The 20,433-nt window shown below is 42.1% G+C and overlaps 1 protein-coding gene across 3 annotated transcripts in view; it reads right to left on the reverse strand.

The window, feature by feature from the left end:
* The window catches only part of acsbg2 (acyl-CoA synthetase bubblegum family member 2), a 31,047-nt gene extending 10,614 nt beyond the window's left edge, over window positions 1-20,433 (reverse strand). Inside the window, exons 1-4 of one of the 3 annotated variants that reach the window (XM_080431285.1) lie at window positions 20,398-20,433; window positions 4,810-4,933; window positions 3,976-4,100; window positions 1,377-1,648 (exon numbers count right to left, since the gene is read on the reverse strand). In XM_080431285.1, the coding sequence (XP_080287411.1) occupies window positions 1,377-1,648; window positions 3,976-4,100; window positions 4,810-4,910 (498 nt within the window). In that variant the 5' untranslated portion in view covers window positions 4,911-4,933; window positions 20,398-20,433. Of the gene's footprint in view, window positions 1-1,376; window positions 1,649-3,975; window positions 4,101-4,809; window positions 4,934-10,191; window positions 10,367-19,627; window positions 19,647-20,397 lie in introns of those variants that run through there. The other 2 variants (XM_080431286.1, XM_080431284.1) reach the window with 2 other exon arrangements.

The raw sequence follows: 20,433 nt of genomic DNA on the forward strand, positions 1-20,433 counted from the left end.
CAGAAGGTCCAATCTGCTAAGTTCAAAGCTTGTTGGATGTGTGACTTTGAGGACATTATATGCACTTAATGACACCTTTTTGAGTTTTTGGGCCTAAAAGTATGGTAATTGTTCGGTATGGCCGTTGTGAACGCGTCTGTGTGTTTGCAGACAAGACGCATGTGAGTAAGTCTTAGTATGCAACACTTGCAAACACATCCCACACTGTGCACAACTTCACGGCAAGTCTTTGTTGACAAACAGTGTTGGGTTTCACAATAAACTATCGTGCACCCCATAGTGTTCTGTATGTACAGCTGAGCATCGTCCTGAGACAAGCTGCCTCACTGGCTGGCTACCTCTCTTACGTGGCTGACATTTCACCCCGCCTGGTGGGACAGAGTAGCAGGTTGTGGAACCGGTTCTGCCAGGAGGAGGTTTAACTCATCGAACTGGGGTGGATATTGAATAGACAACAGATCATCTTTATTTGACCAATGAATAAGTCATTGACCTTTTGATGATTTTGATTTATTTTCTGTTGGGCGGGCAGTTAACAATAGGGGCCTCTTTTCTGTATAAAACATGCTCCTTACTCGCAAACATTCATCCCTTCATTTTTGACCTTTTGTTCAGCTTAACGCTTTTGTAGATCTAATTGTTGGTGTGACATTTCTCTGTGGAAGCTATTTGGATAATACTTCAGTTCTGAATGTTATAATGTTGATAATGCTACACTGTCAAAGGTTAAGATTTCACTACTCTGTGATAAAGATCTTAATGCTTCACTGTCAAAGATTACAATTTCACTACCCTGTGATAAAGCTCTTACTGTCAGTGTCAACATTATAACATTCAGTTCTGAATGTTATAATGTTGATAATGCTACACTGTCAAAGGTTAAGATTTCACTACCCTGTGATAAAGATCTTAATGCTTCACTGTCAAAGATTACAATTTCACTACCCTGTGATAAAGCTCTTACTGTCAGTGTCAACTACTGTATATGAGCTGTTAAAGGAATTTTGGTCACATGATGGCGTCGCTTACCAAAAAGCAGTTTATTCGTCAAGCATCACCTTCACGTGACAAGGTAGAAGACAGGCGTTATCTGACTCCAGTCCAGTTAGTTTATGTTTTTAATGCTTTGGGTACTAGTGGGCAGCAGAGGCTCAGGAGGTAGAGAGGCGCCTTGGAATCGCAAGGTTCCTATGTTTGATCCCCGGCTCCTCCTGCTTGAGCAAAACACTGAACCCCTAAATGCTCTCGAAAAGCAGGTTGGTGCCTTTTACATGGCTGTCTCCACCTCAGTGTGTGAATGTGTGGAAGTAATGCGCTTTGGATAAAGGCGCTATAGAAATGCACCATCTACTCATTTGTCTCTGGCTAGGCCTCACCTTAAGGAAGCTCTTGGCTGCCGTACGGCAGGCCTGGTAGTATTCTGTGTAGTTTAGGACCTTCTGCTGCTCGCCGTCCTTCCAGCCCAGAGCGGTGAAGTTACCAAAGCGCTCCACAGCCGAGGTGAACATCTGGTTGACGGTCATTGGGGGCTCGGCAGACATGCCAGACTCCCCCATTCTCAGCTTTACCTCCTCATTGCCCCTGGATGTCCACATAGGAGGCTCCCCTGCTTTTGGCACCGACAGGGAGTCTGGGCGCTGGACACTGACTGGAGGGTGAGACAGGGGAGAGGAGGAGGTGGGAGGGGATTGGTTGAGGTTTTATTCTTGTTTAAATTAGTGGAGGGAAGAAATTAACAGCATGGGCCAGTATACAAACGAGACCACAACTTGCCGTGATTAAAGAATGTGTGTGTGGGAGAGCGTGTGTGTCAATCTGACAATCACGTGATGAATGCATCCCTTTGAAGTTCAGTCATGTTCAGTTCACCATGCCGACAGTTTTGCACTGAGCGGGACACGAGCGAATCAAATCAATTCAATTCATCAGATGATGCTCAGGCAACGTCAGTGTGAACAGTCTGTCTGAATGGCCCTTTCTCTTTAGGGAGGTTACACAGAAAAACGAATCAAGAGGTTTTAGGTACTGGGGTTTTCCAACAACCGCCCTCGCACCACTGTCTGAGCGCAGAAAACTTTAACTTCTAAGCTAGTAACTGATACTAATTCGCTTGGGCCAAGCCAATATAGAGCTCACACGTTCAGGCAGCAAGGAAACAAGACTGATGTTTCACAGTCCTACAGAAAAATACAAATAACCACTGGGCAGGGGGAATAGAAATTATACACTGTATATGTATATTCAGAATATATATTTCCCCTCACAAAGCTGAATCGAGTCATCTTAGTATTCCACTTGCCACATGGACCATGAAATTGTACAGCCACTGTAATGATTAATAGGAAACAAACAAGCCTTCTTACAACACTATGACCAGACCACCGATCAATACTGTATATTGTGGTAGCGTGAACTAACAAAGGGTGATTATGATAAGGACGGCCCTGTATCTATATTGGTTTTATAAATGTTGTTTAGATAAGGACAGCATGCTGGTCTGCTGGTGTGAAAACGTCTATAAGACAAATAGACAGAGGTGAGAATGGCATAGACGTGTAACAGTATAGCCAGCAGGTTGACCCCGTGTCCATATAAGGCTTTATGCGCATAAAGTATGTGGGAAGGCCAACAAAAGGGGTCCATCAAAGGACTGTCAACATACAGAGGTAGCAGTGCAGTAGGATGGGCTTCATAAAGCCCCGCTGTGCGCAAAAAAATATAACTTCAAAAATTGGTATTTGGGAGAAAATATTCTCATGACACTAGCGTGACAAAATGCACACTGCTTAGAATGATGCTTGCTTTAGTTTTTGCAATGTTTTGTCAAGGCTCCCTTTAATGGGCCCTTTTAATTCAAGCGTGCCTTAAATAAAGAACTAATCTGCTTTCCTTATACTAAGTGGAATGCATTTGAGCACACTAAGCAAGCATGGAATGGAATCAGTGCATCCTGAAAAGTGTAAAACGGGCTGTTGGCACCGATGACATTGGGAGGACGGAGTGTTGGAGACAGATTGTTCTTGGCCTGAGTCAGTGGAGATTAGAGGCAGGAAACGGGAAGTCAACACGTACCAGCAAAGAATGTGGTGTTCGGTCACTTCCGTTTAGCCCACTTCCTCATGGGAGAAGTTCAGGGGAGCAACAGAGAGATAAGTGCTGACTTCGGCCAAAACGTAATATTGTATGGAGGATGCAGCAAATGTTCAGGTTCAAGTTGCTTCTTTCACTGTTGACCTTAACTAAATGTTCTCTGTGTCTGTGTGTATTCTCGAATACAACCTGTCTATATCACCCTCACTGATGTTAACCACATAAACCCTATAAACTTAGTTGAAAAGGGGCTCCCGGATCTATACTTAGCCCCCTCCTATTTCCCCTCTACAACAAATCCACAGTAAATGGCCAATCTATAAGTTTACAACACGGCACACATGTGAGCTTGTAGATCTGATATTTTTGCCTATTGTAATGCACAGAATAGGGACACTAGGGTTCATGTAGTTAATGTGGTTAAAATCCATCAATAGCACTGCACAACATTTCGTCTGTTAAATGTTGATGTTCCCTGTGGCTTACCTGGTAAGAGCGTACACATACGTAAATAAGTCCTTCCCGCAGCTGGCCTGGGTTCAAATCTGAACCGAGGCCCTTTGCTGCTCATCATCCCCACTCTCTCTCTCTCAACATCAAAAATAAATTCCAATGAAATAATCTTTAACCACTCCAATAAAATTTTCAAATCAAAACCCTAGTGTTCTTATTCTGGGACGTACATTCAGCGAAAATATCAGATCTACAAACTCGCGACACGCTGTGAGCTTGAAGATTGGCTATTTTCGGTGAAGAGATTTGGTGTAGATTGTAGAGGGACAAAAGGAGGGGGCCTAAAATAGACCCCTGGGTCAACGGTCAACGAAGTATAGGGTGTAAGTGGTTATAGAAAGTGGTTGGTACACGCGTGTGCTCATAACTCACCTGTGTGTGTGGGTAAGGAGTGAGACTGTTCAGTAGAGATTTCTGCAGGCTCTGTGGTTTTGATTTCATTGTTGACTCCCGTGTCTTCTTCCCTTTCCCCAGCTGACTCCTCCTCTGTGGATTCACTGAAGGAAAAGTGGGGGAGTTCATCTTAGTACACACATACTAGTTAAGTGGATCCCCAAGTCGATTGCACTCTGCTACTATATGGGATAACCTGGGGCAGCAATTTCCACTCAGTGAGTCAGAGGGGGAATAACTTTCCACTAGTCCAAGTAAACACTTACCATCAGTACCATCTGATGCTACTGTTATATTAGTCAGTATGACCATTCCCCAATAATGACATAATCCAGTTGTTTTAATAAAATAAATATCACTTACTGAACCTTTAAACCAAGTGATAAAGAGCTATAATATTCTGGTAGTAATCATTGCTATAGATCGTTTGTTCAGTAACAGGGGTCTCTCCATCTGTCCAGAAAATGCATTTTCAGGTCAGGAGGATACCAATTTCATCCTACCAGGAGAGAGAACTCATACAGTATAAACAAGTGAAATGGGAAGTGATGAAATAAGCAGACAAAATTGAAACTGGAACACTATAAAATTGTATAGGTCTACTGGACCTATACTGGTCCTCTTTCCTGATTGGATTAAATTGGCAACCCACCTGAAAATGTATTTTCTGTTTATTACAGAGCTGATACCTTTAAGTAGTGTGTGTGTGTGTGTGTGTGTGTGTGTGTGTGTGTGTGTGTGTGTGTGTGTGTGTGTGTGTGTGTGTGTGTGTGTGTGTGTGTGTGTGTGTGTGTGTGTGTGTACTGTACATACATAGCCACATTCTCCAAGGAGGCTGAGCTGTCTTCGGCATCACAGGACGAGTGCAGGAAGACGCTATCATTTGGCGGTTCCATCACCACAGCTGCAGACATGGCACTGGGCTCACACACAGTCACTGAGGGAGGGAGAGGGCACAAGTTGAATATAACGGCACACAATGACATTTAACACCTTTATTTCAGAGGTGCCTTTAGATTCAACGGATTTGATTTGGTGTGTTGGTGCTCAGATACGTATCAGAAACTAAAGTTACCCATACACAATACAGTATACAGAAGTAAAGTCAAAGGTGATTATTGTATTAATGCACACATAGCGTCATGGGTCTGAAATTATTACACAAACACAATAAGATTACACTTCTCCAGCTCTTACTCTCACAAAAAGATAATGAAATTGTGACGCTCTCTCACACAGAGAATATGAAATTGTATAACAATATAAATACTAGGGAACAGTGATAGATAAAATGATTTGGGATCAGAGTGCATTTTAAGAAGCAGCAGACTGAGACCAGTTAGTGTAGAGAGAGATAATAGTATTATTGTATTCATTAGTTGAGCCCTTTGACATTCTGATTTGTTGCATGGTTTTCCTTTATATCAGTGAGTAACAAAAATAAAGCGGGATAGAATCAGTGCATCTTAACTCTATGACATCTATATTTGAGACTCAAGGAAGGGATGCCTTATAGCAAATGCCTTGTAGCATGTCCTCTAAGTAAATATTGTGATTTGTGACATAAGTGTCTGTGATAATATTATACAGTACATATGATTCTTTGTAAGTTCACATAGTTAGGCATATCACTCAGCAACCAAAAGTTTAGTAAAATTTTCACAACAGAGGTCCACACAAACACACTCTTCCTCGAAGACGGCCCACTCCCTAGGAGTCACAGCGTAAAAATCCGCTAGACATCCTTACTTTAGCATCGCCACCTGCTAAAATAAACCTCGACTACATGTGACTGCCAGCGGCTACCAGTGCTCACAAGACTGGCACCAGAGTGATGCTGGCTTTGAGTCAAAAGATCAGGCACTAGTGGAACATAACACTCCAGTGTTTAGAGGCAATTATGGTGCCACATCCTCCTACCAAGGCTTGATCCTAGTTTTTATGCAGGGTGAAATTCTTTACTGTGAAGAATAGTGCCAACTCTAAAAACACTGATCTGTAATTAGATACATAATATTTGCAAATTGTCTCCGCCAGGCCGAAGGCATGACCGAGACAGACTATGTTTTGCACCCTGTCCGTTCGTGTGTCCGTCGGTCTGTGTGGACAGCTAACCTCTGGCACCGTTGGCTTGATCGCAGCGAAACTGTGCACACACACACTCCCTGGATGCCACATGGGCCTGTTATAGCGCCACCTGGAGGCCACTTTTTGCAAAACAATTTTTTTGACATTACTCCTACAGATTTTGTCCAAACATCACGCAAATCGGTACACAGTATCTCTATAGTCATTAAACGAAACGGGTCTTTCCGATTTTTCATATTCCATCCTGATTGGCTAAGATTGACCTAAAGTTTGCAGGAGTGGACCGTTTTGAACAAAATGCCGCAAATCATGAACGCAGAGTCCGAGCGCGGTGAAACTTTGCATGCACATTCGCACTACGTTGAGGAACAAATGCCACCCTTTTAAGATTGCCCTATTATAGCACCACCAGGAGGCCGATTTTTGCACAAAAAAAAATATATTACTCCTACAAACTTTGTCCAAACATCACGCAAATTGGTACACATCATCTCTATAGTCAAGTGATCAAGACAGATCCGTCCGATTTCTCATTTTCCATCCTGATTGGCGAATTCCAAACATTGCTTGCCCACAATATCCTCCCTGACCTGGCGGAGACCTGTGCTCCGAGGAGCACTTCTTCTAGTTAACCCATTAAGACCTGAGGTCGATTCTAAAAATGTTTTCTAAATCCTAATAGTTTTTTGAAGGACACTCCCTCAGCGAGCTCCACGGAAGGAGCCACATACTTGGAGTGGCATCCTCTGCACCCCCCTCTTTTTTTCTGTAAATACAGTATATGCTATTGGTGTCGTTATCGAATACCAATGTGTAGTGTGTGTATTGTTATGTCTTGTTGATGAATTGAGTACAATGGACGAAAATGGAAAAAAGCCCCCTTTTAGCAGAGCCTTTTTTTTTTTACTGTACTGCCGTATTGTTAACAAACATGTGAATAAAGTATTCAATCAAGCAATCAAGTGACACAAACTGTAACTGCAACTTTTCACAAAATGGTGGTAGACAAAAACACGTATCAGTGCATGTGGGACTATGTAGCCTAGTTGATAAAGTGGTAAGCTTTGATTCAAGAAACGGTTCTCAATAGATCAACAGGTTTCTAAACAATCACTTATGATATCAACAAGGCAGCTCTAGGCGCAGTCTTTCAAGCCCAGAGACTCAAATCCAAAACTGATTCCAAAACAGGCAGGAAACGGGAAGTCAACTGATTTTTTAAATAACAATTTTTAACAGATGATACCAAGCTTGACAGCTCACAGCAGAGGTATAAGATGGCCTCATTTTAGCTTCCCCTCACTAAACCCCTTCCTGCGTAGTGAAATTCAATACAATTTACCTCCACTCATGTATGAGAGACCTGGTCAAGTTATACTACATCCAAATTAGGGAGGGAAAGAGACGAAGAAAAGAAAAACCTCTTCCACCTTTGACAGTCAACACAGGAAGCATGCCATCCCTCCAGAACAATGAACCGTGACCACCGTCAAAACCAGATCCCCTGGTCGCTACACGACAGCCTCGCTTGGCCCCCACTTTAGAAAAAGACACAAGTCTGGGCTCCTCTTAGCACGTTTATTTAGTGGGATGGAAAACACATACCAGCGGTCTATTCTGTCCATTGTGGTGGTAGCCTATCATCGCTCACCATTCAGGACAATTGGTCAGGGGCAAGGCCAGGGGATAGCAAACAGGCGGAGCAGGGGTCAGAGAGCACGAACAAAAATATTAGGTTTGGGGATGGGGGAGGGACTAGATCAGTGGATATTGGATAAAAGGTGCCTTAAAACCCAGAAAATAATCACCCCCCCCCCCTCTATGAAGCAGTCTTTGAGAGCCATCCCACATAAACCTCCATTGGCACGTCAGACCTTTTATTGATTGCACCGCGGCGTTGCCCTGGTGAAGCGGATAGCTGCTTAACCTTGGTGAGACTTGAGCTCATTGTGTATTCTGGCAGAGAACCCTGCTGCCTTTTCAGCAGAGTCGGCAGATGCCACATGGTGATCTCACCACTTCGTATGAGCAAAGTGCTCATACTTTCAGGCTGCCATTTTATTTTCAGTATTCCTCTGAAAGCAGCTGCAGATTCCTTAAAGACCTCCCTACACACAGCTGTGTGCTTGCGGCTCATACAGAGCAGGGTTGTGTGGGAGTGTGTGGTGGTCCCGAGGGGACAGGGAAGTGAGGGCGTGGTGTGGATCATGATAGGGTGGAGGTAATCTCTTTTTTAAAGGTCCAGTGAGAACTGCTTTGTTATGCGTTTTGGTCATCCAGGGGAAGGTTGGGAGGGGTGACAGTGATCATAAAAAAAATGTTATTCCACTCAAAAGCCCTCGTGTACAATGAGACAAGCTGGCATTCTTCCATTTGATATTTCTGACACAGCTTTAGAGCAACACATCTTACAACCTTCATTCCTTGCTCGCCTCATATTTCTTCCCCCGCCCCCCCCCTCCATTGCCTCACCCTCTCATGATGAGCTGCTGTCATGTGACTCCTCATGGCCAAAATGAATTGATTGGCTGATTTATGTTCAAATGTGACAGCCCCGCTGCCATTTCTACGTCACGGGAATCGGGACTAGTCAGGCAACAACAAAACGTGAATATTATTGATAACATGAAATAAAGCTTTTGAGTTCAGTGGACCTGACTTAAATAATATGGACGGTCAGCAGGTTTATATGGTATTCCCTGCACCCAAAAAGCTATTTCTTTACACACAGAGTCTGATAACATTAATTTTCACCATCAGCCACCCTCCACCCTGCCTCTTGTCCCAATTTCTCCTCAAGGACCATTAAAGCACATTTTATGGTAGCCTACTGTATAATCAATCATCACCTCGTCTACCTTCTGCTACAGCGATGTGGTTCATTTGATACCGATACTATGGTATGACAGGGATGTTTGTGCGGGTGTAGCAGCCTTCATTTGATTAAGGGAACTGCTGACAGCCAAAACCAGAGCACTTCTTTAATATTCCCTGATTTTCCTCCTGCCCTTTCTGGGCAGGAGGAAATAAGCAAGTTACACAGTGCAATATGTGTCCCAAATAAACTGGCTTACACAAGAACTGAACTGTAAACATAGTTGGCAGTGTGGCAACAATTCCCCATCATTTATGATACCATGGAGGATTAAGGTCAGCATCACCCAACTGTCCATTCAACAGTTGGACAGATTATATATTACTGACAGAGGCTCACTTATTGCCAATGACATTCACAAATACTGAATAAGAAATCAGGCAACTGTCTGTCGCTAATCTCCACCCCCACCAACATAGCGCATCCATCTCAAATTAAACCGTCTTCCCTCCTTTCCCCCCAATGTGATTGTGATACCACCACACCCCAAATTTAAATCCCTGACCACTACAAATCCACCGTCAAAACAATTAGAGTATGCCTGTTACCCGCTTTACCCAAATTTCCCTCCGGGGATCAATAAAGGTTTATCTGACCATCTGTCTCTCAATATCACATTCACTCTCTACATGTACAAGGTAAAAACCAACCTCATGTCACTACCTGAACCTGTGCAAACCGCAACTGGCATTAAATGGATTTCCATCCATTCAGCCTCCCAGACAGCCAGCTGCTCACAGATTAACCACCACCAGTAATGAAAATTCATTCCTATAATCTACTATTCCCCTCCATGTTAAAGTTAAACCAGGGTTTTATTGGTTAATAATGTGAATCTTCATACACTAGTACAAGCCTCTTTAAACTAATGTTTCAAACTCTCTTCAGTTCAACTGACAGCTCAGCACTGGTCTGTGGTCAGGTTCCACCCTAGTTGCTAGAGACCAGCTGCACATGAGGATGATAGGGCGGACAGGAAACCTTTAGCAGATTCAATACATTTATGGTGCATAAGACCAACGCTGATCTGAAGGTCAACTCAAAAGGAAAACACCACAAAATTATCCAAAGATTATGACTACAGAAATTACACACCATCATACAAAATGTCATAAAATAGCATCTTGCCACCAATCCTAAGACCACTTACTTATCAAGAGTCCAACTCCAATCAGCCCAGTTGAAAACCAATATGCAAACACAAAACCTCTTATTATAAATGAAATACTCACATTGCATTTTTCTTTGGGGGGGGGGGGCTGAAATATTCTGGATATCTTTGCCTTGGCCAAGTCCTCACTCTGATGATGTAAACGCTGTTATTTTGGTTGCTCCTCAGTCTCTAGACACAAATATGACAGCCTCAACCACTATAGCCTCTATTCTGTGTTCAGCATTATCATCAGTCATTTTCAAACCCCGGGCCGGCTTGGCATGGCTGGCCCCTCCTCCGAAACCCCCCCCCCACCCAGGCGGGCCCGCCCCCTTCCTTTCTCAGACACGCTGACATTCCACAGCGACGTGATTGGCTGAAATTGCTCACACCACAACTCCATCTTCCATATAAGGGAACAGTGGGTGGGCTTTGAGGAATACACACAGCGATGATGTGCTCCTCAAAGCCCTTCCCCCCCCTCACACACGGACACACTTCCGCACACAGTCAAACGCACGATGCAGATATGCCGGCTGGGGTTACTACAGGACAAACACGGGACTGTGTGTGTGAGTGTGTGCGCGCGCAACTGTGCATATAGGCTACGTTGGGGTGTAACGATACATGTTAACAGCGATACATGGTTGACGATACATGGACGATATTGGTTCATTCATGGTGATATACGATAGAATCATTTAAACTCGATATAGTCACTATTTAGCAAAAAAAAGTGTGAAACGTGTGGATAGTGCAGGTTTTTAAAGGGAAAAAAGTATTTTGGAAAAAAATAAGTAAACAGTGATTATCTGGCAAATACATGAACATTGTACACCAAAAGGAGTAAAGGAGTGTAAAACCCTACTCACTTTCAAAAACTGCCCTAAAGAAACGCCTTCAGTAGGCTGCAATTCGAAAATGTCCCCTGTCAAAGTCTTAACCTAAGATGATGATAGTAAGAGAGACAGGTAATTGAGGGCAGGTCAGAAGAGGGAAATGCAACAGTTCTCCAATCGGAATAGAACCACTAATGCCAATCCAAGTTCAACTCATTCTAAAAAACTTAAGAGGAAAAAAAGGAAAAGATTTTGCTATAGGCTAATGTTTTTGACAAAAAATAAATAGACATTTTAACTGCAGTACCAAATGCATCATGCTTAAACTGAGATTGAGATGCAAAATCAATACCATAGGGAAAGGGTGTGTGTGTGACTTTTTGTGGTATGATCTATGACATAACTACAAGAATGTTTGAGCCATGATATAAAATGATCATAACTACTACATATTGTAAAAAATATATAATAGTACTATTTAAAAAAATCTGCCTCAGTCCCCTCAATAACAGAAGTGCGATAATCGTTACCTCAGGTGGAAGCTCTGTTGATGGTAGTTTCCGTTTCTGATGAAATTTTAGTCCCCTGGGATGACAGAAAAAGTGTCTATGATCCACAATGGCACAAAAATATGCTGCTGGCTGGTATGTGCACAAAGGCTAACTAATTACTGTTGTTAGACAGAAAGGTAATCTTCTAGGCATTTGTGTCATTAAATGAGCGTCAGAAGAGATAATCTGCAAAGACTGATACTGGTGACAGAAGGAATAAAACTTTGGGTTGTAATGTGTTAAAATGAACTTTCTGTGATAACTATAATGTGATGTTTGTAATGTTCAGATAGGTAAAGTCCTAGGGTGTGCCAACTAGCTTGGCAGGATTTACCAGCATGTTCACACTTATTGTTCATTGTCAAATTATAATTACAGTAGTCTTGTTTTAAGAATCATTTTAACATGTCTATTGTCGTTGATCTTGGTCAATACATCATGTAGCCATTTATTTTACATTTATATTTGGCTGCAAAACCATGGTCAATAGGGTTAGTTGTATGTCACTAGGATGCTAGGGGATGAGGTGGAGTGAGAAGGAAAATATACAATACAGTAATGTTCTAAATATCAGACATGTTATGTTTTATACTTTTCATAAGGAGGACCAGAAGAAATTAAATCAAACAATGCATACTTTTTCTGCTGTTATTTGCAATTATTAGTACAAAAAGACTATTATGAAAGTTTCTCTAGTTTGTGAAACATCCTAGGGGGTTTGCAAGGGTGGGGGGTTTCGGTTTGTGGAAAAGTGTAAAAGTAAAACCTACACACATGTGGCAATCACTTCAGGATGACAATTCATTCCTGTACTTTATGAGTTCTTCTGTAACAGGATAGACAGGCTATACGGGTAATTACCACAAGGGTATGTGCATTCAATTCAAAGGAGCTTTATATGTTTACAATGCCAAAGCAAGTGTCAAAATGTCACATTGCGTCGTTATATACATGTTATAGGTATAAAGCTTTTTGAGACCATTAGCAGCAATCTTTTGCAGGATTCAGAGGTCAACAATACAGAAGCCAATATTGTTACCAAATTGTTACCAAATTGTTACCAAATTGTTAACAAATCCAAAGAAATGCAATTGCGTCAGCTAACCTCTGTTGCACACACGTCTGATGAAACTAGCCTGGGCATCATTCCTTTTCGGGTATATGATCCGGTCGGGAGCGGAAGTAAAAAAATAGAAAAGTGGCCGGATGGGCAGAACCGGAAACACGTCTCACCACAAAATAGGTCTGTGCTAATAAAATCCTTGATTCGGCATAGTTTAGCTTATTTTTTAAATATAAATGTGCGTGCACTATCCGGAGACTATTTAGCGTCTGTATTATCCCACGGGGAAATTCTATTCCATTTAAATAGGGATTGGGGAACCAAAACAAAGCGGCACCGCAAAAACCGGATGGGCAGAATCCGGAAACAGGATTCTTTTCTCTTTTTTTTTCAGTAGACCGGATCATATGGGTCTTTAGTAACAAACACCAGGCTTTCCTCCGAGGTGGAAAGACTGGTGATGCGAGGTTAGATGAAACTGAGATAAACTGGGAGAGTCCCCTACACTGCACAAACTGTTCAAGACAGCAAACCGGAAAGGACCAAAATACCTTAGTAAAAACAACCGAACTGTTAAGCTTGAGAGCATAACTGACAAATGTGCATGTTTTCTGTAGGATGACAAAATATTTTTGGCACTTCATGAAATGTCAATGTGACAATAAAGCTGAGTCTGATCCTGATTCTGAAATTATATTAAAAGGGATCGTTCTACCCCAAAATGACTTTCTATCGATTAGTCACCCCATGGAGGTTTGAATTCATGGATATTTTTCGTTTTTTGCCGCATTCCTAAGCCAATAATTTGATGACCGGCAGAGGTTCCGGTAGGTAGGAGACACAAAGAGTCTCCTTTGTGTCTCCTACCGGAACCGCTGCCGGTCATCAAATTATTGGCTTAGGAATGGGACAAAAACAAAAAAAAATATCCATGAATAAAAGTCTCCATGGGGTGACTAATCGATTTTTTGGGGTGAACTATCCCTTTAAAGAAAATAGACAACAATTTTCAACTATACAAAAGGTCTCGTCGTTGTAAACAACATTGAGTTTACAAAGCACAAAACCCGTCATGCTACTGGCCAATGCGTTATATCCATTTGATTTTGCACATACAGTAGCTTGGCTTTATTGTTGGATATAGCTGATCCATATTTATCAAGTACTGTATGGTTAAATACACTAACGTAATTTGCTATTGTACATATCGGACGTAAACATGATTCCTCCATGGTGCTTACGGCAGCCGGCTTGGCCGGGCTCGGCTATGTTTGTGGGTGGGACACTGGCAGAGGAGTGCGTTCTCCGTCTCTGCATTAGTAGTCTCCCAAGCCAGACTGTTGCCTCCCACAAATTTTAAATGCTTCCGTCATATACATAGCATTCAGAGATTGTGTCTGGCTAGACTACTGCATTAGCCACTCTCCTACAGGTTGGTTGGAACTAGGTTTGCCAACTACCTGAAATTAAAATAATGGACACACCTTATTTCCAAGAAATAAGGTGTGTCCAAAGTGACACCCAGAAGATAAAATCTCACTGTAAATACTGTATGTACAGTTTCTGTATATTATACTAACCACATGAACCCCAGCATCTATATTCTAGCCAGAAATAGCAGATCCAAAAGCTCACAACGCACAAAGCTTGTAGATTGGCTATTTTTGGCAGAGATTTGGTGTAGACAGTAAAAAAGGGGTCCAAATACACAGACTACTCAGGTCCAGTTTATTAAATCTAGATGGTTTAAGTGCAGGCATGCAATGCTCATTTGGTATGTTCTTGCACGTCGCTTAACACCTACACTGCAAGTCACACATTGGACAATTGATATGCATCTAGGCTTATTCCTATGTTAATTCGCTAGGTGTGAGTCGGTAGCCTTTGAAAACTTTGTTGAGGTGCGAATTTAAAGTAGTTTTAAATCTATGCGTGTGCCTGCGTGTGCTCCTGGTCAAATAGGTTCCGGCACGGTGTGCAAGGCCGTCCAGTGAGCATTGCACCCCTGTTTAAGTGGGTACAATCTGTAGCCCTATTATAGCATATTAGAGTAGACCATACCCGTCGGGGGATATGAGCAGCCAGTCCCACGCTTGTTTCACGGATGTGGCAATACCAGCGCTTGTTTCACGCACATGATTTGGCGTTTGGGGAATGCGAAAAACGGGCTTTGGTGTTCCGTGCACATGGTATAGTGTAGAAGCTTAACCCCATTTTTTTACATTATTGAAACGAAGCGGATAAAAGCGCCATTTTTTTATGAGGCTTCTTTAGGACCTACTGATGGATTCTAGCCTTGGGTACCAAACTTTATTTTGAAAAGTATCCATACAATTATCCATATCAATATCCATTAAATAAAACAGGCCGATTCATTCCCTGGACTCCTTGGATCATGACGCAACTTCCCATATAGGTCCCGCCCATTTCCGATTTCAAGATTTTCCGCCATTTTGCGTTATCTTCAAAACACATATTTTGCTATTACTCCTACAAATTTGGTCCAAAACTCACACAAATCGGCACACACTCTTTGTCTTTGGTCATGTGATCAAGATTTATCAGTCAGATTTTTCATATTCCCTTCGGATTGGCTACGATTGGCTTCTGCAATTTGTGGGAGGGTCCGTTTGGCAAAAATGGCACAAATCATGAACACAGCATCTTATCTGTCCCAAATGTTGATCATTGAGGGGCCACTAATAAACGCAGAGCCAATGCGATTTCACTTCCACCCATAGGGGGCGCAACAAATTCTACAAATGTCACTGTTTTTGCACCAACTTAAGTACAAATGGTCTTGTGAGTCATGTGACAATGACCGTGCAACAGGCTTTTGATATTCCATACTGTTTTCCTGTAATTGGCTTCAAAGAAAAAGCATTTGATGAGTATGCAGATGACGTTTTCATCCCTTATATCTGCTGAAGCAGCTGCAGGAAACCAAGCGGTTGGATGTTGCATGGGACACATACATCCCAGATAGTTTGAAGGAGTCCACCCACGAAAAGAGAGGACAAGGTGTTCGCAGGAAAGTGTCAGGTCAGACAAAGCTACCAGGCAATTGGATGGATTTTCTTCGTGACCCAGCAAATAAGAGGTAGCTGTTTGCCTTTTTGACTTCCAGAACTGAAAAGTTCAACTGGCCACCATCCAAAGCTGTGTATGTCACAACAGGGCAAGCTGTGTCGTCTTTTGGTTCCAGTAGTACCATGACCTGTTGCAATCATGAAAAGGCAGACACCAGGATTCTAGTTCATGTACGGCATGCACTGGAGCAAGGAGCAAAAACGATCCTAGTGCGTACTGTGGACGTACTGTGTCATAGTGATCCTTGCAGGCTTGTTCCATGATTTATGTCAGGTTGTGACACAACATCTGCTTTCCACAGTAAGGGCAAAAAGTCAGCTTGGCATGCCTGGCAAGCCTATGATGATGTCACAGAGATACTTGTCAGTCTGGCCAAACATCCCTTCTAGCTGCTGAATGTTGACAGTCAGCAGTTCCAGAAGCTTGAGAGACTGACAATTATCCTGTATGACAAATCCAGTCCTTTGATCTCCATCAACCAGACTAGAAAAGATCTCTTCTGTCATGGGAAAAGGTCGATGGAGAAACTGCCACCCCACCCAAGATGCACTACTTCAGCATGTTAAGCGGGCAGTTTATCAAGCAGGCATCTGGGCGACCAGCCTACAAACAGAACAAGTTATTCCTTACCCACACGAATATGGATGGACCAAGGAATCGGAGGCATGGGTGCCAGTTTGGATGACAATTCCAGAAGTCTCCAGAGGGGGTCATACCTATGTTCCCCGGACCTATGTTCCCCCACTAAGGTTATGGTTAGGGTTAGGTTTAGGTTAGGTCCTATATTCCCCGAGGTACGGTCCCCTCCAGAGCATGCAGAGAGCTGATCAAATGCTCTTGTAAAGGGGACTGTTCCACCTGCAAATGTGGCAAATCAAATGTGGACTGTTCACCACTTTGCAATTGCAAATGTTTGACTCACAAGACAATTTGTACTTAATTTGGTGCAAAAACAGTGATATTTGTAGAATTTGTTGCGCCCCCTATGGGTGGAAGTGAAATAGCATTGGCTCTGTGTTTATTCGTTTATTCATCAATGATACGAATTTGGGCAGATAGGACGGCGTGTTCATGATTTGTGATTTTTTTTGCCAAACGGACCCTCCCACAAATTTTAGAAGCCAATCGTAGCCAATCTGAGGGGAATATGAGAAATCGGACTGATACATCTACATCACATGATCAAAGACACAGTGTGTGCCGATTTGTGTGAATTTTGGATTTAAATTATAAGAGTAATAGCAAAATATGTGTTTTGAAGATAACGCAAAATGGCGTAAAATCTTGAAATCGGAAAAGGGGCGGGACCTATATGGGAAGTTGCGTCATGATCCAAGGAGTCCAGGAAAAAAATACTTTTGATGCTATGACCTACGGTTCAAGAGTTATAGGCCAAAAAGTGAATCGGCCTGTTTTTTTTAATGGATATTGATATGGATAATTGTATGGATACTTTTCAAAATAAAGTTTGGTACCCAAGGATAGAATCCATCAGTAGGAAGCCTCATTACAAATTTGGCGCTTTTATCCGCTTCGTTTCGATTATCTTGTTAAGCTATCCCACTAGTAATGGTCAATGGCTGTGTGCAAATGCAGATCAATTGCTCCAGCCACTGAGGAGAACCGGGAAGAAAAGAGATTTTGGGCACAGACAGCAGAGCTTTGTAGAATTATAGGATGATATATATGAGCCGTTTGAACTTGTAAGATGTGTGTCATTGATTGATTCCCCAAAAATAAGGAACAAAATGTGTTTCCAAGTGAGGGACGATTCCTTTTTTCAAAGGGCTGTTGGCAACCCCAGTTGGAACACCTGATCAGCAGGGAGGGGAACTGGGTGTTCCTCCCCATGCATTACTTTCTCCCCATGAAACTCCTCATTTTGAGGTGAAAAGAAGTGACTCCAGTCCATGCACATTGGAAGAGAGGTGGTTGTCACTCTCCCCAGATTAAACAGTGGGGGGAACTGGCAATGACAATAGGGGGGGTTAATTGTTTTATGTTATTGGCGGTCTTTCTTTAGAGAACAGATACCACCAGGACATACACCAAATTTGGTGTGAAGTCTAGGCCAGCTTTAGCTGACAATGGGTGTTATGGCCTTAAATGCGTAACATTTGACAATGTCTCTCAATTTCCTTATTTCACACATTTATGATGAGTGTACAGAAAGTAACAGAACAGCCCTAAAGGCCTTTGGAGTCTATTTGGAGTATGTTGCAGCTTTGGATAATGAATGCTGCAAAAGTAAGTAAAATGGCTTTAATAATAAGTGACATTTGCATTACACAGCTGTCTTGATGTGGTTTATTTTGAAGGGCAAATTAGGCAGGCTCACGTGTAAAGATGCTCACGTGAGAAACGATAATGGTTACTGTGCTACTACTAGGCCTACTTCTATGGAAAGCAGTGGTGTAAAGTAACTAAGTACATTTACTCATGTACTACACTGTACTTTTTTAGGTCTTTTTTACTTTACTGGAGTATTTCCAATTTTCAGTACATTTACTTCAACTCCACTACATCTCAGAGGCAAATATTATACTTTTACTCCACAACAATTATTTGAAAGCTTTAGTTACTAGTTACTTTGTAGATTTTGATTATTATTACAAAACATACATTTCCCACTTCAGCCCTTTTCGGCCATTTGAAAATAGCCGTGAGCTTGTGGATCAGCTATTTTCAAAAGATTTTTATACATTTTATACATTTGAAAACTGAAATTGGACATTCTGCATAATGAGTACTTTCTACTTTTGATACATTTTGATTGATTTAGATACTCAAGTATTTTTATTTTTTTTAAATTACTTCACTTTTACTTGTAACAGAGTATTTCTACATTGAAGTATTGATACTTTTACTAATGTAAAAAATGTGACTACTTTTTCCACCACTGATGGAGGCGATGCTACTATAGCAAGATCAGTCTCAGCCAATCGCCAAGAGAGACAAGACACACAGAGCAAACACACCACAGCGTCACATGACTGCCAGAGGCTGATGCGCAAACCATAGACTGATGATGCACTTTACAACGAGGTTACACTCGGTCATTGACATCCGTTTGAGCTCATTCTTTCCATCCACAATCCACAGCGTTTCCTCCTTTCACACGGTATGTCAACATGATGTAGCCGTTTTAAATAATTAGTGGAGGGTGATAGTATCATGTTGTTTCGTTCATTTTAGCAACGTTCTAAACAGCGAACAGAGGAGGAATCAAGCTTAAAGCGTTTAGACATGCAAATTAAAGGGATACTTCACTTTCGGGCCGGGGACACATTTAAAAAAAATATTAAAAATAAATGAAAAAAGTTATGGAAAATTCATGGCCCCCTCACACATTAGTAGGACACTCTAATGCGTGAGGGGGCCATGAATTTTCCATAACTTTTTTCATTTATTTTTAATATTTTTTTTAAATGTGTCCCCGGCCCTAAAGTGAAGTATCCCTTTAAACTCTGCAAGCAAATAAAGCGGGTGTTTTGTCTGCTCGTTCGTTTAGTGTCATAAAAACACCACACTGTGCGTCTAGTGTTTCTTACCCCTCTATTCACCTCTGGGAGAGAGACCCGGGGACTTTGTTTAATCAAATATTTAACGAACTTCCTCTTATCTGTGAATAATTCACAGAGAAAGGGTTAACCGTTAGATTACATGTGTCGTCATTTTCTTCAATCCATACAGCCTAGCCTTGGATCAAAGACTATCATAGATGTATTTTATTGATTTTGACATTTAATGGGTGCGTTCGAAAATACAGCACTGAGCGCACTGGCCAATACAAACTAATAGGCGAGTGTGCTCCGGTGCGTAATTTTCGAACGCGCCCATATATATACGATGGTCTTGGCTAGCACCCCCCAGTGTGTCCTGCACTTTCACCAGTAAAGCCCGTATTTCTCCGAAAATGTACAAATGCAAAATATAAGGTGCTTACCCGGTTGCCCCACATATTTAACTCACCCTTCGAAATCTATGCGCAATGTATTAGTCCGTGTTTTTCAATAGTTTTAATCCCGTCTGGTCTGTGGCCGAACGCCATTTCCCCCCTTGTTTTCTTCCTGTTTACATGAGTGTAATACGGCTTTCACCGGATGCGCCCCGTCACTACCGCCCGTTGAGGAATGCAAGAAACGGCCAACAGAATCCGACTTAGACGGGATTAAAACGCTTCTTTATTGACAAATACGGACTAATAAATTGCACAAAGACCCCGAAGGGCACGTTAACATTTGGGACAACCGGGTAAGCACCGTATATATTTATGTTGTACATGTACGGAGAAGTACGGGCTTTACCGGTGAAAGTGCAGGACGCACTCGGGGGTCCTAGCCTAGACTATCGTAGATACGAAACTAAGTAAAAGTCAGACTTGATAAATTACATCTCTAAATTGCCTAGCTGTCATATCAGGTTGGTTCAGGTCTTGTCAGCAGACAAAGGCTGGGTGAAGTCCCCATGGGGACACATGCCGATTTTGAGACGGTCGTAGCCTCCAGTCAGAACATTTTTAGTGTCCAATAAAATGATCCGAGTCCCAGAGGCAATTATGCTAATAGAAACTGTGCACATCCGTGTATGAGTCTCATTCATAATATATATTCCCTCGGTGTACCCTGCTTTAATTCGTTTAGCAATAACTATTCAATAGCATAATTGATGCTGCTGTAATTTCATCTATTATCTTAGTTAATAAATAAGCAAATCAATCAATTAAATGTGCAGTGAATTACCGTCTAAATGAGAGCCTCAGGGCTGCAGAACAAGCA

Source organism: Gymnoscopelus braueri (assembly GCF_963280865.1).
Source record: "Gymnoscopelus braueri genome assembly, chromosome: 6".
Classification (NCBI taxonomy): Eukaryota; Metazoa; Chordata; class Actinopteri; order Myctophiformes; family Myctophidae; genus Gymnoscopelus; species Gymnoscopelus braueri.